The sequence below is a fragment of the Pan paniscus genome, chromosome 23 (assembly GCF_029289425.2).
Source record: "Pan paniscus chromosome 23, NHGRI_mPanPan1-v2.0_pri, whole genome shotgun sequence".
Taxonomy (NCBI): Eukaryota; Metazoa; Chordata; class Mammalia; order Primates; family Hominidae; genus Pan; species Pan paniscus.
The window spans coordinates 55133668-55157044 of record NC_085927.1 but is presented as its reverse complement, the minus strand read 5'-3'; the positions used below and the strand labels follow the sequence as shown (position 1 = coordinate 55157044).

At 50.4% G+C, this 23377-nt stretch overlaps 1 protein-coding gene across 20 annotated transcripts in view; it reads right to left on the bottom strand.

Moving 5' to 3' along the window:
- Window positions 1–21792, bottom strand: part of FAM118A (family with sequence similarity 118 member A) — a 100445-nt gene extending 78653 nt beyond the window's left edge. For 2 of the 20 annotated variants that reach the window (XM_055105870.2, XM_063603143.1), the window contains exons 1-7: window positions 21051–21550; window positions 9490–9681; window positions 9068–9241; window positions 8857–8912; window positions 7842–8097; window positions 3217–3438; window positions 875–1003 (exon numbers count right to left, since the gene is read on the bottom strand). In XM_055105870.2, the coding sequence (XP_054961845.1) occupies window positions 875–1003; window positions 3217–3438; window positions 7842–8097; window positions 8857–8912; window positions 9068–9100 (696 nt within the window). In that variant the 5' untranslated portion in view covers window positions 9101–9241; window positions 9490–9681; window positions 21051–21550. Of the gene's footprint in view, window positions 1–874; window positions 1004–3216; window positions 3439–7042; window positions 7187–7841; window positions 8098–8856; window positions 8913–9067; window positions 9242–9489; window positions 9682–21050; window positions 21551–21580 lie in introns of those variants that run through there. The other 18 variants (XM_063603142.1, XM_063603144.1, XM_063603141.1 and 15 more) reach the window with 17 other exon arrangements.
- Between the last annotated feature and the right edge of the window lie 1585 nt (window positions 21793–23377).

The following is a 23377-nucleotide window of genomic DNA, read 5'->3' as shown; positions in this document are numbered from 1 at the left end:
TTCTCAGTGCTTACCAGAAGCACAGCTTTTCCACACTGCATTCTAGGGCATCAGGAAGACCTCACAGCCGGGAGTAGGGGCACACACCTGGAGTCCCAGCTACTCGGGAGACTAAGGCAGGAGGATCCTTGGGCCCAGGAGTTCAAGGAAGCAGTGAGCTTTGATCATGCCACTGCACTTCAGCCTGGGCCACAGAGCAAGACCCTGTCTATTTAAGAAGAAGAAAAATAAAAACCTCACAGAGAATGAAGTTTTATTTACTTTTATTTATTTATTTTTTTAGAAATGAGGTATCGCTCTGTTGCCCAGGCTGGAGTGCAGTGGTGCGATCCCAGTTCACCATAGCCTCTCCCTCCCGGACTCAAGCGATCCTCCTGCCTTGGCCTGCCGAAGCACTGAGATTACAGGCATCAGCCACTATACCAGGCCAAAAATGAAGCTTTACAACTACAGGAAGGAGAGCAGAGAATTTCAGACCAGAAGAAGCCTGGAAGAACAAGGACAACATTCTAGACTGCACGGGGCCTATATGTCATGCTGAGGAGTTTCACTGTATACCTGGGCAGGTGAGAACCACCAAACGGCCGGGGCTCCTAGAGAGGGTACAGGCAGATCTCTGCTTTGAAAGGAATCATGAATTCCTTCCTCCAACAAATGTTCGCCAAGCATCTACTCAACATGGAGGCACCATGCGGGACCCCAGAGACACAGACGAGGACAAGAGACGTGGCCCCTCCCTCAGCAACTGTGTGCAGGGCCGACCTGAAGGGCACAGACGCCTGGAGCCTGGGAAGCCACTCGACTGCAGCCAATGGCCAGTGGCCACCAGTAATCCCTGAGAGGACGCACCGATGCTAATTAGGACGGGCCGTACCATGACTTCTGCGTCTTGAGTGACGTCTTTATACCCCGATGGGTCCAGCACCACCCCGCAGGGGTCCGTGTAGAGGCCGTGAATGTGGAGGACGCCGTACTTCATGTGCCCTCTTGCCCATTCAAGGACCTACCAAACATCAAGCCAAGAAAAAGAAACACATCCTCAAACTGTTTCAAACAGAGAGAAGAAATACTGAAAATGGATTCATAGTTTTTAAACCTATCTTGGAAAGAATCATCGAGAGATGCTTCACTTTACACTTACACCTTCAAAACCTCAGAGAAACTCGGTTGTGAGCCCTAGCTATTCCCGTCCTACGACGGTACAGTCACACCTGTAAAACCTGAGAGAGGATCGGCTGTTAGCGCCAGTCATGCTGGTCCCATGATAGCAAAAGAGCTTCTGGGTGGCTCATACCTATAATCCCAGCTACTCAGGCCAAGGCCAAGACTTGAAGCTCAGGAGTTCGAGACCAGCCTGGGCAACAAAGTGAGACCCTGTCTCAGGGTGGAAAAAAAAGGACTTATTTAAAGACAGACAGTTACATAGAAAATGTCTTTAACACTTGAGGTTACAGCAAACTGTTAAGAGTGATTACTTTAGGTGGGCTATGGGGACTTTCACTTCTAAGTTATATGTTATATTTTAATTACTGCTATTTCTGTATTACTTCTACACACCCAGAAAAAATATATACATATGTATGTGGAGAAAAGTATTTATCAAATGGCTAAGTGCATTCCTTTCAGTTCAAGATACAGAACGCAGGACCTTATCAAGATACAGAACATGGGACCTTATAAAGATGCCCATCGGGTCACTGTCAAGTCATCTTCACCCCGGAGCCCGCACAGCAGCAGGTGGAATGGACACAAACACCAACAGCCCTGCTGCCATCACTGGGTGGTGAGCCAGCTGGCAGTTCTGTTTATACAACTGGCTGTCTGTTTCCAACAGCAAGCCCCAGCAGTGGGGACCGTGTGGCTCAGACGCAGAGAGCAGATGTCTACCCCATGTCACTACCGGCAGGAGTGGGTGCCTTGGCCCTGCCCGCTCCCCTCAGGCGGCCCTGCCCCCGTGTACACTGCCCCGTGCCCCGTAATTCAGTTTCTTTGTACACAGAGCGGGGCCAGGGCCTTACCTCACAAGGCAGCCCAGACAACACAGGCAGCAGTGTTAGTTATGAATAACATAAGCAGACACACAAAGGTCACAAGTGTGTCACAAAAGAAATATCAAGAGTCACATGAAACTATGCTCAACCTTTAGTAACACAAGAAATCAATGTTGAAAATTTCAGCTATCAAATGGACAAGGTGTATTTCATTTTGTTTTTTAATAACACCACGTGTTGGCAAGATACAGGAAATGGATACTCCCACACTCAGCCACTACCGGGAGTGTAACTGGTGCTCCTTCTGGAAAACAATTTGGTAATTTACATCATCAGTCTTTAAAACATTCCTACCTTTTGACCATAAAACTCTTCTAGGAATTCATCTTGAAAACAGGACATAAAAGTATGAGGACCCTGTAGTGTTATTTATAACTGTAAATATATGCTAACTGATATAGTTTGGACATCTGTCCCCATGCAAATCTCATGCTGAATTGTGATCCCCAGTGCTGGAGGTGGGGCCTGGTGGGAGGTGCTTGGATCACGGGGCAGGATCATCCCTCATGGCTTCGTGCCATCTTCGTGACAGTGACTTCTTGAGAAATCTGGTCATTTAAAAGCATGTGGCACCACCCCCCTGCCACTCTCTCTGTTGCCATGTGGCATGCCTGCTCCCACTCTGCCTTCTGCCACTATTGGAAACTTCCTGAGGCCTCCCCGGAAGCAGATGCTGCTATGCTTCCTAGACAGCTGTGGAACCGTGAGCCAATTACAGCTCTTTCCTTTATATATTACCCAGTCTCAGGTATTTCTTTTTTTTTTTCTTTTGTTTTTTGAGACAGGGTCTCACTCTCTTGCCCAGGCTGGAGTACAGTGATCTCAGCTCACTGCAACCATCTCCCTCCCAGTTCCAGCTATTCTCCTGCCTCAGCCTCCCAAGTTGCCAGTGTGCCACTTTCCATTATTACTTTTTTTTTTTTTAAGAGAAAGGGTCTTACTCTGTCACCCAGGCTGGAATAAGTGGCATGATCATAGCTCATTTCAGTCTGGAACTCCTGGGCTCAAGCAATCCTCCCACCTCGGCCTCCCCAGTAGCTGGGACTGCGGGCAGGCGCCACCATGCCTGGCTACTTTATTAGTAATTCACTGCTACAAAGTGAAAGCAGCTCCCAGGGCACAGAACTCCCCGCACCTGCAGGCTGCCCGCACCCCCAGCCCATACCTTGGTCTTGTCCTTCAAGTCCAGAGACTCCATGGGCTTGTTCTGCTGCTGGCCAAAGATCTCCAGCAGGTTGTCATAGTTGGTGGTCAGGACCATGGTGCCCCTGTCCATCAGGCTGAGGATCGACTGCAGCACCAGAGGACTCTGGATGTGCTGCTCCAGGTCGTCAAACACCTCCATCAGGCAGTCCTGGAAGAAGCTGGGCTTGGCATCGCCTGTGCGCTACAAAAAGGTGGAATGACAGTTACAAAAACATCAGCTCTTAACAACTACTGAGCACCTAAGCAGGCCATTTTCTGGGTGCCAGAGATACAGCAGCTGAAAACAAAGAAAATCTGGCTTCACAGCGTGTGCTGCAACTCCAGAACAGGGGGACAGGGGATGCACACGTGTAGCACGCCACCGGTGACACTGCCACGGGAAAGCACGGCAGAGACGGGGGCAGGCGCTGTCAGGGGAGGTGGACAGGACCAAGACGCTAGGCAAGCCTCTCCGAGAAGAGGGCATCTGAACAGGGGCCTGAGGAGGTGAGGGCTCGTGGAGAATGTTCTAAGCAGAGGGAAGAGCAAGGGCCACAGCACTGAGGTCACGGCTCAGGTACGTCCCAGGTCAGCAAGAGGCCACTGAGGCAGGAGAGGAGTGAGGGGAAGAGTGGGCAGCAGAAGCAGATGACCTGGGCCTTGAGGACCACAGTAAAGACTCTGGCTTTCCCTGAGCGCTGCACAGTCCCAGTTTTCTCTTTCTCGGTGGTAATGAAACAGCGTGTCTTCGTGGCACCTTCAATGAGGCGGGAGGCAGTGTTTCTTTTTTCTTTTTCTTTTTCTTTTTTTGAGATAGGGCCTTGCTCTGTCATCCAGGCTGGAGCACAGTGGTGCCAGGACAGCTCACTGCAGCCTCCAACTCCTGGGCCCAAGCGAGCTTGCCACCTCAGCCTCCCAAGTAGCTAGGGCTACAGGTGCCACCACCACACCCAACTCATTATATTTTTAAAAAATTTTTTAATTTAATTTTTTATATTATTTCATTTTTCATTTTATTATTTTATTTTTTGAGACAGAGTCTCACTCTGTCACCCAGGCTGGAGTGCAGTGAGTGGCACGATCACGGCCCTCTGCAGCCTTGATCTCCCAGGCTCAGGTGATCCTCCCACCTCAGCCTCCCAAGTAGCTGGGACTATAGGTGCACACCACAACACCTAGTTAATTTTTTAATTTTTTTTTTTTTTTTTTTTTGAGACAGAGTCTTGCTCTGTCACCCAGGATGAAATGCAGTGGCGTGATCTTGGCTCACTGCAACCTCCCCTCCTGGTTCAAGCGATTCTCCTGCCTCAGCCTCCTAAGTTGCTGGGACTACAGGTGCGCACCACCACACCCAGCTAATTTTTGTATTTTTAGTAGAGATGGGGTTTCACCATGTTGGCCAGGCTGGTCTCAAACTCCTGACCTCAGGTGATCCACCTGCCTCAGCCTCCCAAAGTGCTGGGATTACAGGCGTGAGCCACTATACCCGGCCTAAATTTTTTTTTTATTTTTTGTAGAGACGAGGTCTCGCTATGTTGCCCAGGCTTATCTTGAACTCCTGCCCTCAAGTGATCTGCCCACCTTGGCCTCCCAAAGTGCTGGGATTACAGGCATGAGCCAGCACACCTGGCCCGTAGTGCCGCATATACTCTGAGAGACACAAGAGGATCAGGACTGAGGCCTGGCCTCCGGAAGCAGCCTCAGTGTTTCACCGGTGGCCTTGACAGGAGCTGCCTCCAAGGGGCCTTGACAGCCAAAGCCTGGCTGGGATGGCTTCAAGAGAAAAAGGAAGGGCTGGTGACAGCAGATGCAGCAACCATGCTGCAGAGCTTTGCTGGGAGGGGACAGAGAGACGGGGTGGGGGCGGGTTCGGGAGGACACAGGGTCCCCTCTGCCCGGCTCCCAGCCTCATTGTCACCCTCTGCCTCGGCACCTGGGTATCAAAATACCTCCCCTAGCCCTCTGTGCCTGTTCGTGTTGCTTGGCCGGCACAAGAAAACCAAGACTCACAGGTTCCCACTCATCGCCACAGCTCTTCTGACTCTCCCACCACCCAAACCCTCCCACTGTTCCCAGGGGGTCTGCCATCAGCCAACCCCCACATCTCCATCATCTCCTGGGAATGCTCACCTTCTCCCCGACCTGAGACCTGGCTCTATGCATCCCTGAGACCCTTCCTGCGGGCTCCCCTGCACTCCCTGCACCGATGAAGGTGAGGGCTGAGTCTCTCCAGCTGTGCCGTCATAATTTGGGGTGATTCTCAAGTCCGCTTGGATGATTCTCCCTGGGATCATGGCCTCTAAATTCCAGCCATCACTCTCCTCCAATAGTCCTGGTCCATCTCAGCCATCCACACATACAGCCCCCAAGGCCTTATCATTACCAAGACCTGGATCCTTTCCAGAACCTCTGGGCCAGCTTCCCCTGTCCAACCACTCCCTCCCATCTGCCCACCTCTCTAGCACCCTGGCTCCCAGGGAAACTTCAAGCCCATTGAGGCCCGTGAGCTACTGACCCCACTATCACCGACCAGTCACTAGCTGCCCTGCTGTCCTGCCTTCTTCCATCAAGCAGCTTAGAGTCTACAATGGATCACTACAACTTCCCCCAATACACTTGCAAGCCCCTCGCCCTTCTCTGGTGTTGCTGGAATTCCTGATGCAACCAACTCTCAGCTTCCCCCGTGCCTGTTCTCCGACTCTCAACACAGCTGTGTCGACGGCCTCACCTCAACACTTCCTGATGGAGGTTTTCAAAAACACGCAAAAGTGAACAGAAGAGTTGAATGATGCTCAACTACTTGTTTTCAAGACAAACGATTCTCATTCTAGACAAACAGTCTCTCTTCACCTGAAGGACAACAAGGGCCCTCAGTGCTGCCCAGCGACCCCACTACCCTTCCCTGGCCTCCCTTCGACTCCTCCCTTCTTCTTCCTATGACGGGTGAGCAAATGTTGTCTACAAGGGCCAGAGAGAAAATATTTTGAGATGGAGTTTCACTTTTGTTGCCCAGGATAGAGTGCAATGGCACAATCTTGGTTCATTGCAACCTCTGCCTCCCAGGTTCAAGCGATTCTCCTGCCTCAGCCTCCTGAGTAGCTGGGATTACAGGCGCCTGCCACCACGCCAGGTTAATTTTTGTATTTTTAGTAGAGACGGAGTTTCATCACATTGGCCAGGCTGGTCTCAAACTCCTGACCTCAGGTGATCTGCCTGCCTCGGCCTCCCAAAGTGCTGGGATTACAGGCGTGAGCCACCGCGCCCCTGCCTCAGAGAGGAAATATTTTAGGCCTTGTGGGCCATAAAGTCTCTGTTCCAACTACTCACCTGGGCCTGGAGGCATGAAAGCAGCCACGTACTATACGTAAATGAATGGGTGTGGCCGCCTGTCAGAACCTCATTTGCAAAAACAGGCCCAAGGCTGTACATTTCCAACCCCTGGCCTGTGATGAGAGTTGTCCCTTATTAATAGAACACCCATGAGTGGCAGAGTCACCTAACTAAAAACATTTCCCAAGCTCTGCTAGGTGCAGCCCTAGCTAAAACTCTGGCCAATGAGATGAAACAGAAGCAGTGTATGTGACTTCAGTGGTGGCCCTTGAAGCCCCCCACTTCCTCCCCTCCCCGCACTTCCCTCCTCCACGCACTCCCTGCGCACGCACATCATTTACAGCTGCCCGCAGGGCACCCGACGGAAGCTGCCTGTTGAGGGTGGCAGAGCCAGCAAAGAGGGGCCCTGCCCGGCCACCATGTTCTCCTTGGGCTGCCCACCCGGGTCTCTAGGTGGGGATTATAAAGGTGCTCACATGAAGCCATGTGGTTTAAGGTCTCCTTTCACAGCCAACCTCAACTCTCCCACTCTCCTTGGTGACGAGCTCACTTTTTTTCGTGCTCTCTCCTCTGTTCAAACGTCCAACATCTCCTCCCGTCCTGACTCTCAGATGGTGACTGTGCCTCTTCAGTAAATACAAGAGCAGAAGAAGACAATGACTGCCAAGAGCCCCAGCCATAGGGTCCAGCTTCCCAGCCTTTATGGCCACACGCCATAGCTGACGGGGACAACAATGGCCTGCCACGCACCTCCCCCTGCACCAGACCCATCGGCCCCAGGGCCTCACTCAGGAATAGCTCCTGAATCATCAGTGCTTCTCCTCTCAACTAGATCATCTAGATCATCTCTGCAGCAGACAAAGAAGCTGGAACTTCTCCCATCTTCAGATGTTTTCTAGGAAGCACCTGTCATCTGAAGAAATATGGCCGGCCTGCTTACACCAAACACGCCTAAGGGATATCCCTTCACTAAGTGAATATACAATCACAAAGTTCATACTGAGTGCAGCTGGACAATCTCCCTGAGACGATCTCACACAGTCAGGCTCCATTTAATAGGAGCTACTTTAGGAGCCCCACGCTGCACTGTGGCTGGCATCCCCTCAATTTTAAAAGATGACACCCCGATGGACTCAAGGATTTCTGGCTCATCAGCCCGACTCTGCTGAGCACTGAGCACAAGTTAGGCCTGCAGAGTTTAACATTGGGTTCACAGACTCATCCAACCTGCTGCAGAACCAAGCTGTCCCCAAGAGGTACTTGTCTGACACTTACAGGTGACATCTTCCGGATCAGATCATGGGCGACAACCAACAGGTCCCGGTCCTTCGTCACTTTCCTCCGGAACTCGGCGACGTCTCCGGGGTGCAGCACCTCCAGCTGCTCTGCAGCCTCGATGACGGCCTCGATGCAGCTTCTCCACGAGCAAAGGGCAGGGATTCCGGGGGCCACTGCTGCGCTGACGCCAGTCCCAATAACCAGGAGCAGTTCCTGGGGCTGTTTCCGGATGAGGCTTTTTAAAAACTTTCTACTTGAAAAGAAGGGAGAGAGAGAATGAAAGTCAAAGCGGAAACATTGCAAACACAAAGTCTGGAACTGTCTGCGAGTTCAGGCCTTGTGCTGTGTACACACACACACACACACACACACACACACACACACACACACACACACAGTCCCCTCTTACGCTGTGGGGAGACGGCCTGTGTATCCTTCTTTGCGTATTTATTTCACATGTTCTACCCTTATTCCTTAAAGGACGTGGGACAGCTGTGTCTCATGCATTTTAAGTTGCCCAGTGTTAAGCTCAATTTAAGTGATACATATCATTCCTTTGAAGCTGCACACAGGTTATGAATACAAACGATGATGACAAAATGACCCCTGCTTGCAGTGATGGATAAGACAGTTACTGGCAAATGCTGGTTTCCTGCCACCCACCAATCCCAACGATAAGTACCTCTTTATCGCGCTTCACTTTATAGCAAACACAAGCTGCTGTCCATCTGTAGTCAAAGAATTCTTTCTTAGGAAGCCTGACACTCCCAGTTCTAGACATGACCCCTCTAATGACATGTTGCTTGGTTTGGAGACTGGGCAGAAAGCTGCCTTCTGGAACGTTCCTTACATTGAAGCCAAGGGTGGGAAATGGCCCTCGAGGTTCTCTCATGCCCCAGTGTTTCCATTTCACTTTCGCCCTTGCAGGTACTAAAGAACGAGCGCGCACACTCACGACAGACGCTAGATGAAGTCAATGAAGCTGCTTGAAGGTATAGTTGCCTTTAATTACCTGGATTTTTGTTCACTTCTATTTGTTGTCTTTTCCACTGAATCCATCTGTGAATTCTAAAGAGAAAAATTGGTCAGAAGTGACTTCTGTCTCCCAGGTAAAAGTTTTTATTTGCACCCTGGAAGATAGTTAAGGCTAGAATTAAAATCAAAGGTCCTCAATCTTTACTTAAATTATAATATCTGAAAAATGTCACACGCAAATGACGTACATCCAAAATGCTTCCTAAGGCACCATTCCTCATCTCCTGTGACTCATCAGGCTGGTCGGACTCTCGCTGTTCTACACGGGACAGCACAGAAGGAAAACGCACACACAGGAGCAGATGAAGGATGGGCTCTGTGGGCTCCGAGCTGAGGTTTTCGCTGTCTCTTGGGACACTGCTCTAGAAGAATTTCCAGTGCACATGAACACAGATGACTTATCAGAGAAGCAAAACACAGCAAGCGGCACAACAAAGCGAAGCCAGAGGCGGTTTTGCAGAGGAAGCCAACGAGTGCTCTAAGGTGCAGAGCACTGGACTGGAGCATGGCCATCCTCAGCATCGGCACCAGCTCCAAGGCACCAGCCCTCCCCTCGGCCTCACTGAAATCCACTCTAAAGAAGTCGCCCAAGTAAAAAGCCAATTCTTACCTTATATAAAAACAGAAATCCCAAACCATCTGGGTCTCTTTCACCAAGCTATCTCCATATTCTTTAATTTTTCCAAAATCAGACCAGGCGTGGTGGCTCATGCTTGTAATCCCAGCATTTTGGGAGGCCAAGGTGGACTGCTTGAACTCAGGAGTTCAAGACCAGCCTGGGCAATACAGCAAGATCCTGTCTCTACAAAGAATAAAAAAATTTGCCAGGCATGGTGGTGCATGCCTGTAGTCCCATCTACTAGGAAGGCTGAGGTGGGAGGGTCGCCTGAGCCTGGGAGGTTGAGACTGCAATGAGCCGTGGCCACGTCACACCACTCCACTCCAGCCTGGGCAACAGGCTTGTTTCAAAAATAAAAAATAAATAAAAAATAAAAATTTTCCAAAATCGCGTTTCCCCCCAATTCTAGAAATAATATCTACTGTAAGCAAGGAAAAATACAGAAAAATAAGGTTTTGCCTATAATCCTATGACCTGTGAGCAGTAACTGTTAACATTTATATATTCCCTCTACTCTCTTTTAAAAATTTACAAGGGAGGCTGAGGCAGGAGAATCGCTTGAACCCAGGAGGTGGAGGTTGCAGTGAGCTGAGATCGCGCCACTGCACTCCAGCCTAGGCAACAGAGCAAGACTCCGTCTCAAAAATAAACAAACAAACAAAAGTATTGACATAATTTGAGAACACAGTGCATATCCTATTTTATCATGCATTAAAATAAATACATCTCCTTTATGTTATTAAAAACTATTCATAAATGTAAGTGTAATGTATATATATGGAATTCTCTCTTACTGACACATGTCTGATGCAGAATGTTAGTATAACACCCTGACCACCGACTTAGTGCACAAAGCCTGTATATTGTGAAATTATTTATTTAGGAGAGATTTCTGAGAAGAACTGCTGAGTTAGAGAGTATGAACACTGTAAAATATCTTAGCACACACCACCAAACCGCTTTCCAGAAAAGTGGTCAGCAGAACACGTCAGTGCTCGCTTTGCCACATCCAAACCAGCACTGACTGAAAATGACTTTGGCAGAGTACGCTGGCTCACCTCTGTAATCCCAGCACTTTGGGAGGCTGAGGTGGGAGGATCCCTTGAGCCCAGAATTTCAAGACCAGCCTGGGCAACATCATGGGGAAACCCCATCTCTACAAAAAATACAAAAATTAGCCAATGTGGTGGTGCTCATCTGTAGTCCCAGCTACTTGGAAGGCTGAATGGTAAAATCACCTGAGCCCAGGAGGTTGAGGCTGCAGTGAACCACGACTGTGCCACTGCACTCCAGCCTGGGTCGCAGAGTGGGACCCTGTCTTAAAAAGAAAAAAAAGAAGAAGAAGAAAGGAAGAAAAGAGAAAGAAAAATTACGTGGTTTTTTTTTCTTTTTTGATGGAGTCTCGCTTTGTCACCAGGCTGGAGTGCAGTGGCACAGGCCTACGCCACCACATCCGGCTAATTTTTGTATTTTTCATAGAGACGGGATTTCACCATGTTAGCCAGGATGGTCTCTATCTTTGACCTTGTGATCCGCCTGCATCGGCCTCCCAGAGTGCTGGGATTACAGGCATGAGCCACAGCGACTGGCTGAAAAATCACTTTTTCACATGTGTAATCTTCACTCACACACACACACCCCGCCACTAGAATCAGGTCATCAAAAGTAATTTTCCAGGGTAAGGAAACAAGGCTTAATCAGTCCATAAGCATCATTAGATCGCAGAGCTAAATGGGATCCCCGTTATCCTTTGAAAATGTAAACAACTACCTAAGTCCATGCATATATTTTCCTAGGGAGAGTTCACAGCTTCCATCAACTCCCAAACATGTCTGCGACCTTACCCCAAATGCTAAGAAATCACAGTCCACAGGCAAAGAAAACGAGGCTCACAGATGCCTGTAACCTGCCCCAGGGAAAGACTGGCAGAGTCCGGGCTGGGGCTTGGCCCTAACACATCCTTCTTCCCATTGAGGAGTTAACATCAGTCATCAAACCAATCTTTTGTTTTTTTAATCTACTAGATACTTTCTAAGGAAAGTAACAAATGTTGAGTTTCTCCACTGTATAATATAATCCCTCCACCATCTATTAATAATATAAGCAACTCTGGACCCCACCCCTGAGATTTCAATGACTGATTTAACTGTTCACCAATCCTCAGTTTTATCAACCATAAAACATGGATTCTTGCCAATGGGCCGAGTTTTGAAAGCTCAGGCCTCTGTATGAAAGTGCTCTGGCAGCTGGAACTGCTGAGTCCAACAGCTCAGGCTCTGGCCTGTGGATGAGGCGGCCTGCACACTCCCGGCCTCCTGCTGTGGGGCACGACTTGGGAGCCACTCCTGTTCAATCGTATTTGGAAGGGGACGATAAGAGGGCTCATCAGCTGGCTAATTCAAGTGCCCCCTACTCCCGCCCCCCAAAATAATCCACATCACTTCCAAATAGTTACTCCTCCCTGTCTATGAGAAGGGCTTGTTTAGTTCAGCCGTCTGTACACGACATTTTAGACTATTTTTTAAACACGCACTGGTCAACCAGTGACGTAAAAAAACCACATGCCTAAAACTGTTACCACAGTAAAGAACTTTCAAAATCTACCTCTAGTTCTTTCAACCACTGTTCAATTGCTTTCGATTCGCCACATATACGTGATTATGGTTACAAATTCAAATCCTAAATACTGCATTTACACATCTTCAAAAACAGTATGAACAAATTAAACTTTTGCAGGCTATATTTCACTCCGAAATGAAGTGATTTCAAAGTTTCTCAAAAGAATGAGGCATCACTATTCCTAACACTTACGTGACAGACAGGCCACAGCTCGCCCTCCTGGGTGGTCTGTGGCTCGCTTAAGTGCTCAAAACCTCCTTCTCAGCCTGAACTGCAGGTCTGGTGCTGGCTCCTCACACAGTATTTCAAACACAACCACACGGAGTCCAACCTCAATAGGCAGATGGGCCTCTAGACTTTAATACTGATGCATACCTTTAAGGATCAAAGGAGCCAACACAGAAAGTACCCAATTATATAAAAACTCAACACAGCAACTCTGCAACCTGAACTGCACAGTTGCCCATATTTAGACATTTACAGTTCATTATCACACTACATGTTTAAAGACATTACCTCATTTCCTGTTTTACAGCAGCCTAAACATCGGAGTCAAATCTCACAATAATCTAGAAATTACCCTAAATCTCCCCCTTGTTTTTAAACCAAAATCCAAGTAAGGTGATCTCCAAAGCACTCAGCACCAGGTCCTAGAAGTTTCAGCAGGACAGCAAGCTCCAGCGTTCTGCTCCCATCCAAACACCGTCTAAGCCAATCAGATCCCAGAGAACAGTAACAAAACCCTTCGGAGGCCTTTCAGACGCTGCATCTCTCAGTTTCCTTAGTGACTATGTCGTCACCACGGTGTGTGGGCCCAGAGCCAAGTCATCATAGCAACCCTTCTTTTTTTTCAAGGACCTATCAGCATTTCTGAAAGCAAAATCTGGCCCCAGCAGAGATTCTTATAAGCAGTTCCTGTCTTTTTTAATCCAAAGCCAAACTCTTACCAGGATGCTGTCTGCTTAGAACTTAAGATCACTAGCATTTTATAAACTAGCATAGAGTAGCTAGAGACTGTCTTATTCTTCAAACCCTGGCATCCAGCACTACGTAAACGTTCATCAAACGGAGTTCAATGCAAAATACAAGCTACCAAAATCGAACTTGTTATTTACAGGTAGTAAAACAAAGTACCTCACAACCCTACCGTGGTAGGATGTTAATGGCCCCGCCCCCTCATGCCTGCTGGCAGCCACACCCTTCTACAGCCCCTCACAGACTCCAGGCTTAGCCATGTGACTTTTTGGCCACTGAGATATCGGCAAATGGGATAATGGGAAGCAAGTACAAGTCCGACACACCCTTTACGACAGAGCCTGTCCCGGTGGAATTCTGCCCTGCAGAGCTCTGGCCTGTCACTTGGTGGGCAGCCGAGGTACCAACCACCCACACAAGAGCAAGGCTGCCTTGGGCCACAACTGCATGAGTGGCCCCAGCGAGCCTGGCATAAGAACCTGCTGGGCCGGGACCTGGGCCTGGCGCTGAGCTAGCAAATAGGCTGGGGCTGTTTAAACCCTGGCGGGACAGGGAGAAGCCCAGAGTGCCAAGGAAAACAGAGCAGATGGACGAATGAACGAACATCACGAGGCTCTGTGGGGAGAGGGGAATGTGTGTCAAGAACTGTAATGATTAAAAGTGGTGTAACAAAAAAACCTTAAATTACTCGCTTTCCATTACAAGCTATATGTTCACTTAACAAGCACAAACCATCAATTGGAAGTGTCCAGATTCTGGGATCCTCAAAAGTATCCTTTAAGAAAACCTTTTCTGTGTGTTTTGAGACTGGGTTTCACTCTTGTTGCCTAGGCTAGAGTGCAATGGTGCAATCTCGGCTTGGTGCAACCTCCGCCTCCCGGGTTCAAGCAATTCTGCCTCAGCCTTCCAAGTAGCTGGGATTACAGCCACACGCCACTAAACCTGGATAAGTTTGTGGTTTTTCAGTAGAGACAGGTTTCACCATGTTGGTCAGAGGCTGGTCTCGAACTCCTGACCTCAAGCGATCCACTTGCCTCAGCCTCCCAAAGTGCTGGGATTACAGGTGTGAGCCACTGTGCCCAACTTTCTTAATTTCTTTCTATAAATAGATGATCACATGGGCTTTGAGCAGTTTCAAAAAGCAGGGAGATAAGGGTGTCCAAGCAGCATCTGATTACAATGAAGCAAGAGGGACTCAGAGTAAACATAAGCTCAAACTACATCCATCTCACACAGGAGTGAGTGGTGTCACATTTACTCGGCAAAGTTTCCGAATGCTCACCTTTAACTCACCTGTAGTCAATCCACAGTGATCATAAAATGACCCCAGAATTTGCAAAGAAAGTCAGACAAGGTCACTGTGACTACAAAGGAGTTGATTTATGTTCAGCCCTTAGAGCAAAGCCCGGCAACACAGTAGGCTATTAGTACCAATATTACCACTGCCACTGTGACAAAAGCGCCTCACACTAAGAAAGCATTTATAAATGTGCTACTGACAGGAGACAAGAGGCTGGGAAATACTAAATTTAATCAGTGTAGCCAGGGTGGATCTTAAGGACTGGAATGTCCTTAGAGGAGGCCAGAATCTATCCACTGCATTCTGACTACACCAAGGCAGCTCTGGAAGACCGGGAGCCTTCAAGCAAGCCCTTCCCAGCATGACCCTCAGCAAGACAGATGACTGCATGCTATGGAAGCTCAACGGCCAGACCCTGCTCATTAATATCCTCCTCTCCCTTCATTCTAGATGTGATTCCCACAAACTTCCTTTTTCACAGCCATCAGGTTCCCACATAGGCTTGGGAGAGGAGAAGAGTGTGGCGGCAGAAATCACTGAGCAAGGCTGGATGTGGAGGCTCACACCTGTAATCCCAGCACTTTGGGAGGCCGAGGCGGCCGGATCACCTAAAGTAAGGAGGTCGAGACCAGCCTGGCCAACATGGTGAAACGGTGTCTCTAATAAAAATACAAAAATAAGCCAGGTGTGCTGGTGCGCACCTGTAATCCCAGCTACTCTGGAGGCTAAGACAGGAGAATCGCTTGAACCCGGGAGGCAGAGGTTGCAGTGAGCCGAGATCGTGCCACCGCACTCCACACTGAGTGACAGAGCAAGACTCCATCTCAAAAATAAAATCAAATCACTGAGCAACAGTCTTCAAGCACATGTGACAGTCATATTTCTAACCACAAATGAACCGTCTGCGATCTAGCTGATAGGTTTCTGGTGAGTTTGATTAGCATGACTAGGGTCACCTGAACTGGAAACAAGGCACAAATGGGCAAAAAATTAAGCTTCTGGAACTGCAAAGGAGAGGCTTAGCCTTGAAACCACAACACCCCCACCTGAAGCAGCATTAGGACTAAGGTGGAGAAAACACAGGATCTGGAGACAAGGAAACACCACCCTTTCCCCAGCCAGGTAGACCTCTCTAAACCTGTTTCCCCCAGCCAGGTAGACCTCTCTAAACCTGTTTCCCCCAGCCAGGTAGACCTCTCTAAACCTGTTTCTCCATCTCCCAAATGGGGATCCCAACATGCACATCACCGACGGGGCTGCTGCAGACGTTCAAGGGAGACGCGTATCTGAAAGGCACTTAATAAAGTGCACAGTGTCTGTTACTCTCAACCGCCTCACGCCAGCACCACTCTTCCAAGGCAGTCACCACAACTACATTTCAGTGTAATCATGGTTCTGGTAAAACTTAATCTCAGCCATTACTAATAATAAGGGATCTTCAGGATGAGTTATTTTCTTCAATTTACAGAAAATATGAACCCTTAATTTGAACGCACTCCACTTAACCAATTACTTTTTATTCTGTTGAACTTAATTATAATGGGAAAAATGCCTTATTTTGTAATGATGGAAATAAGTTAATTGGATTCCTGAAACCAGTCCCACCAAACAGAGCTGCTTGGACGTATACGCCCAAACCAGGAAAACAGCAAAACCCACCACTAGAAAAAGAATCTAATTCAAATTTAGTTTAATTTGGTCACAAATTAATTCAAAGAGCAACATTAATTACTGCCACTTTTTCAGCCCTTAATAGAGATTCAAGGGAAAATGCTAAGCGTTTTACACGCACTATCTCAGTTAACCTCAATAACCCGATGAGGTGGCGACTCCTATGACCCACAGCCTGGCCAAGGCCGATACTGAACCCTTCTAACAGGCCAGCCCCAAGTTGTGTATTATATATTCTTGCGCCTTTCTTCCTAACATCAGTGCAGCTTGAAATGGCAAACAAATATACCTGATATTTTACTGGGAACTCTGCCATCCACTAAAGCATTCAGCATTTTACATACAGTTTGTCCACCAGATGTGACACATTAACTCAAATAAACGTGTTACTTAACAAGCCAATGTTAAAACACGCCAAGACAGAGGCCAGGGGCTTGTGGACCCACCTGCCTTTACCCCGCCTCAAGAGGATACGTAAGACATGTTCTAGAAGGTAAACCTCCAACAAAATGTAAAATGACAGAATTTCAGAGCGGGCAGGATCTTAAAGGTTACATGAAACCAAATGCCCTAATTTTTCAGAAGTGAAAATTGAGACTAAGAGACAGTGACTTTGTCAACTTCCCCCACGGGGCTGGGAACAAGCTATAAAGTAACTCCTGGCTCATGTCCCATACCCTTCCCACCGGCCTGGGCACTGTCTGGTCCACTGTGACCCCAACACTTTAAGGCACTCATTTCTACCTCTTTACCACCAAATCGTTACAAATAAGGCACACAGTTTAGTCTTCTACAGTTTCTCCTTCCCCGGAAATGTTGGAAGAGTTGCCATTAGGCAGATAGAAGAGGCGGCAGGCAGAGCAGCTCCAGGAAAAAGACCAGCCCCTGCACAGTGTGCTTATCATTCAACTGTCCATGTTAGCTTGGGGCGGGGGGGGGCGGGGGTGGGAACAGATAAGGAGGGCCACATGGAGGAACAATGCTACCAACTCAAGAGGACGGCATTTTCCTGACAAGGAGATGCTGCAGGCTCCTTGGGGGAAGGAGGTAGGATACAGCAGCAACAGCCTGGCCAACAAATCAGTACTGGCTGAACTCCTTACTACCTGGGCAAGGACTCATTCCTGAGCCTATTTACTTTTTCTACAAAGGAAAGAATATCTTATACCTCCTAAGGTTGCTGGAAGCATTAAATGGAATAAAAGAACAAAGCCTGGAACAGTGTGCTTCCTACTACACCCTAGATGTGTGATAGGGAATCCTTCCTAGATTTAATTAAAATTAAAGCTAAATAAAATTAAACAGCTGCATCACATTAGTCATATTTTCAGTGTTCGGCAGCCACAAGCGGCCAGTGTGTACTGGACAACAGTCATTACATTTTGGTTACCACAGGAAGTTCCATTGTGCAGTTATCCCTGAGTCTGTCTCTCCCTCACCTAAGTCCAGACTTCAACAAACAAGTCCTGTAGATTTTTCTTCCTAAATCTGTAAATCTGTTTAATCCATACCGTCTGCCACAGTCTTAAAGCCCTCACAACTTGGCTGGGAGCGGTGGCTCACACCTGTAATCCCAGCACTTTGGGAGGCCGAGGCGAATGGATCACCTGAGGTTGGGAGTTTAAGACCAGCCTGGCCAACATAGTGAAACCCCGTCTCTACTAAAAATACAAAAAGTAGCTGGGCAAGGTGGCAGGCGCCTGTAATCCCAGCTACTTGGGAGGCTGAGGCAGGAGAATCGCTTGAATCTGGGAGGCAGAGGTTGCAGTGAGCCGAGATCGCACCATTACACTCCAGCCCTGGCAACAAGAGCAAAACTCCATCTCAAGAAAAAAAAAAAAAAAAAAAAAACCCTCACGACGTGTCTGACACTGAAAGGCACCTGCTTCCAGTTCCAGCCCCTCTAGTCCTCTAGTCCCACACAGTCACCAGAGGGAAATTTCTGACACATCTGAACTTGTCTCCCCTCCAACAGCTTTGCATTTTGTTGAAATCTCTACTTGGTCTTCATCCTGTTTCCCGTCTTACTACTCCTAGAATCCCTGGAATCTCCAAAGTGCTGTCATTTTGTATGCTAATGAGCTGATTGACGCAGATAGGCCCTGGGCAGCTTCAGAAGGGGGCTTATCACCAGAAAGACCAAGGCAGGATTAGATCCTTGGAACTTTCAGCCCCACCCACTAACCTGGGGAAGAGAGGGCTAAAGATTACGTTGATCACCAAAGGCCAATGGTTTAATTAAGCATGCCTACATGCTTAAGTCGTCTCCATAAAAGGCCCAAAAGGGCTGGGTTCTGAGAGCTTCCTGAGAGATAAATACAAACATGTGGAAGTTTCTGGAGAATGGTACACCCCGGGGAGGGCACAGAAGCTCTGCACAGCATCCCCCACGCCTCACCCTACGCATCTTCTCATCTGTGTCCTTTGCGATATCTTTTATAACAAACCAGTAAACCTGAGTGTTTCCCTGAGTTCTGTGAGCTGTTCCACAGCAATTTTGAGACAGTCTTGCTCTGTCTCCCAGGCTGGAATGCAGTGTCAAAATCTCAGCTCATTGCAACCTCAGCCTTCCGGGTTCAAGGGATTCTCGTGCCTCAGCCTCCTGAGTAGCTGAGGTTACAGGTGCATACCACCATGCCCAGCTAATTTTTTGTATTTTTAGTAGAGATGGGGTTCTGCTATGTTGGCCAGGCTGGTCTCGAACTGCCGACCTCAGATGATCTACCCTCCTCGGCCTACCAAAGTGCTAGGATTACAGGCGTGAGCCACCGCGACTGGCAAATTAATCAAACCTAAGGAAGGGTCATGGGAACCCCAACTTGAAGCTGATCGATCAGAAGTTCCAGAGGCTCAGGCTTGTGACTGGTGTCCGAAGGGGTGGAGAGCAGTCTTGGGGGACTGAGCCCTCAACTTGCGAGATTTGATGCTATCTCCAGGTAGTGTCAGAACTGAATTGGAAGATACCCAGTTGGCGTCTCTTGCACAAATGACTGCCCGCTTGGTGGCAGGGAGAAACCTCTCCCCACATTTGGTCACAGAAGACATCTCTGTTGATTGTTGTTGAGTGAGATAATAGAAAAAGCACGATGGGTGGTTTTTCCACACACAGGTTCTCTTCAGGACCCCTAGCCCAGCATGGTCCTGGCCCACCTCTGAGACTCAGCCTCTCCCCACCCTGCCCCACTGCGTCCTGTGTGGTCATTAGACTATGGTGAAGCACACACACACAGTCACCATGAAGCACTAAGGCGACCACAGACCCTACGGTAACAGGACAAAAACCTCACTTAAAGTTCAGACCCCAGGCTCAGACAGGAAACAGCGGGAACCAGTCTTCTGGGCCTGGGCTTTCAGAAGCTTAGCCCCGTTCCAGAAAGCCACAGTCCCCCACTACCACCGCCTTGGTCCAGGTCACCCCCATCTCTCATAGGGTCTTGCTTCCTCCAAAAAAGTCTCCCCACCACAGCCACATGGATGGTTCAAAAACACACCAACTCCCGCCCCTCTCCTCCCAAAGCCCTTCAATGGCCACCCACTCCCTTTAAGTACCAAACCCTCCACTCAGCTTAAACTGGACATGCTTTGGTCCTGCCTGGCTCTCAGAATCACACCCTCTTTCTTGTCACTCCCACCTCAAACCCAGTACTCTGCAAAAGTCCCAGCTTCTCCCATACCAGGGCTCTAGCGAGACACTTCCCTCACTTCTCCCCCTGACCACCTCCCACCTTCCTTCAGCTCAGCTGGATCATTTCTCAGGACAATGGCAGGTGCAGTCGTTCAAGAAAGGGCCAAGTGCACGGTGGGCCTCCGGGAGCAAAGCTGGGTTCTCCGCCGTTAGCATTCACTCCCACGCCACCTTCATTAGGTGTGCTCCAGCCACACCTCCCGCCTTCCAACACTGTGTGCCGTGGCAGCCTCTCTGCCTTTTGACATACTGGCTGTCCCCTGAAACTCTGCCTGGAATGACCCTGGCAAACTTCTCCTCTAGCTCAACCTTCAAGAATCAGCTCACCTGCTGCTTAGCATCTCCTCCCCACGACTCCTAAGACGCCCTCCTTAACACCCACCCCTTCCCAGAATCCCATGCCCACCCAGATGGGTTCCCTGCCAGCGACGACACAGCTTCCTCCAGATAAAAACGACCTACTTGTCTTATGCCCCAGGTCCCTAGGCCCTGACAGCAAGGACCGTCTCATCTCTATTTCCAGTGTCAATTCCTGGAGCCTATCAGGCATTCAAAAACAAAATATTAGTTCCTTGAATGAAAAAATTGAGGAGGAGACAACCTAAAAGCGTCCCCATGTGCCCTAACTCGCTCCCTCCCCGGTTCGGCCGCCCTCGGCCACCTCAGATCTCCTGCTCTGTAGACTGTCCTGTGGGGCCACCTGAGTCTCAGCAGAACATTAAAACTTAAACCCGGCCCTGCACCTGCAGGCGCGGGGACCACAGCTTAGGAGGTGGTCGTCGGGCGCGCTGTTACCGTCTTAAGTTATCACCAGCCCTGGGAACACTTCCACCCACGCCCCGCAGGTCCAGGGACCTCAAGTTGGAGAAACCTAGCCCTGAGATCAGGTCGGAGAGGGAGCCTCAGGGTGGGCGGCACGGGAACCCAGGGTCTCGCGGGGCTAAGGACACTGGGAACCACGGCTCCCCCCAGGAAGATGCCCCGGGCCTGGGGGCTTCTGAGGAGGTTGCTGGAAGCAAGTCCCAAGGGAACCTCGAGAGTTTCCAGAACCAACAGTTCTCAGGGCCCACTAGCGGCCGGGGTCCTCAGGGGGTCTCGGAGTCCAGAGAAAATCTTGGAGTTTCGGGGTTCGCGGGCCTGGAGGGGCAGGGCGGATCCTGAGGGGGTCTCGGGGGCAGGGGCTCCAGGGGAAGAGCTGAGAGGGAGTCCTGGGGTGGCCCCGGGGCCGGGGCGGATCCTGAGGATCTCGGGGTCCCCAGGGGCTCCGGATGCAGGGACCGCGGGCCCGCCCCGCCCCCTCACCTGCGGCGCCTCCGAGACGCTGGTCCCAGCTCGCGCTCCCACCTCTTCGCCTCCGCAGCCGGCTACGCCTCCGGGGTCTCTCGGCGGCCGCGCACCCCTGACGCTGGGCGGGGCAAGGGGATGGTTCTCGGGGAGGGGACTGCGCAGGCACGCGGGCTAGAAGCGAGAGCGAGAGCCGGAGTCGGAGCCCAAGCGGACGCCACGCCGCCTCCAGGCGCCCCTCCGCGTTAGCCGGCAGCGGCGCCGCCGCAAACCCTTCCCCCGCGCGCCCGCCCCAGCCGCGTGAACGTTCCGTCCCGAAACCAACGGCCCTGCGGTCCCCGGAGGCCCCGCCCCGGGAAAGGGCGAAGCCAGGACGCGCGCCCCGCCCCGCCGCCAGATCCTCTGGTACCGCCCACCTCGGTGACCACGGTCCCGCCCACCGGGGAGGCCATGCCCCCCCGGGGTCTCCAGCGCAGGCGCGGTCGGATGTGCCGGGGAGGGCTTGCGCTGGGGAGCGCTTGGGCCCAGAGTCCGCGTCCCAGCCCTACCTGGCCCGGCGAGCCGCGCGTCCCGTTTCCTCGTTTGCAGAATGGGGGCGGGAGCACTTTGCAGGGACGTGGCGAGCATCAAGTGCGATCGGAAGCGCTCCTTTGCAGCTGCATCCTGCACCACACTTAGGCACAGCTTCTGTCCCCAACCCAGACCTGAGGCTGGTCTCCGTCCCCCAGCGGACTCCTGCCCGCTTAAATTGGCCAGTCACCAGCCCTACCTTCTTTCTTTTTCAGAGTACTTGTCACTCTCCGAAATTAGGTACGCTTGTGACTGGCTCCCACTTCCCATGAGAGCCGGTACCTTGTCCGTCTTGTCCACTGGGGGTTCCCAGAAGCCAGCACGGCGCTGGGCACACCATGGCCGCCCACATGTTTGTGCGTGCGTGCCGTGTGCGTTTGTGCGGCCGCGCTCTTCCCTCATCAAGAAATACTCTTCCCCGAGGCTGAGAATTTCTCCTAAAAATACAAGAAATACTCTTCCCCAGCTTAGGTTCGATCCGGCGAGGCCCCCTGACTCCTCGCGCATCCCTGTCCCAGGTGCCGCGTCCGTAAAGGGTGTGATCCTAGCACCTACCTTGGGGGTATTGCGAGGACTAAGTGAGATTGTGCGTGGGTGGGCTGGGCACGGGCCCCCTAGCGATCTTATTACTCCTCCTTTGTCTGCCACTGAAGTCTTTTACCTAAACAAGACGCAATCCACTTCCTCTTCCCAGCCTGCCCTGCCCAACCTGGAGTCAATTATTACTTCCTGTCTCCTTGGCACCTTTTTTTCCTGCCTGATTTTAAAGTTGGCTGTTAATGTCTCCCCCTACCCTAGCCCACCAGAAAGCTCTCATTTTGTGACAGAAGGTAGTGTTGTGTTAGCGGCCTGTGAAATTTTAGGGGGGGCCATAGCCCAGAAAACAGTGGGAGCAGTGACTCTGGGATGAAGAGGGCAGCCCCTGGGTGCTCCGTATGTGGGGTCAGGCACTCCCTGAGCACTTTGCATGCGTTCCTTCATGGTGTTCTTGGAACAAACCTATGAGGAAGGCGTCTTCATTGTTATTCCAATTTAACAAGGGGAAGCTCAGGCCCAAGAGGTTGTGTAGTTCCATGCCTCAGCCCACACATGTAACCACCACTGCATACAGCTCCCCAACCCCTGGAGGTGCGACTTAAATGCAAAAAAAGGCCGGTGGCTCACGCCTGTAATCTCAGCACTTTGGGAGGCTGAGGCAGGTGGATCACCTGAAGTCAGCAGTTCCAGACCAGCCTGGGCAACATGGCAAAACCTCATCTCTACTGAAAATACAAAAATTAGCCGGGCGTGGTGGCGGACACCTGTAATCCCAGCTACTCGGGAGGCTGAGGCAGGAGAATCACTTGAACCCGGGTGGCAGAGGCAGCAGTGAGCTGAGATCATGCCACTTCACTCCAGCCCAGGCAACAGAGCGAGACTCTGTCTCAAAAAAAATTTTTTTTAATGCAAAAAATATATAATTCAGTTCATGAACACCTGCTCCTGTACTGGGTGCTGAAGCCCGAGACCTGTGGGAGATGTGGCCCCTTCCCTCATGGAGCTCCCAGGCCCCAGCAAGGATTTTGATTAACAGGACCTTATGGGCTGGGTGCTGCCGAGGTCAGTCAGACCCAAGACTCTGCGCAGGGCATCCTCTGAGGGGTGGTGGGACCAAAGCAATCGTAACCTCCAGCCACGTTTAGCACCATCTGAGATAGGCTGGGAGCCTCAGCCCCTCCACCCAAAAACTCAGCCAGTCAGCCTTACAAGAGCAAGGACAGCAGGAAGGATGCCTC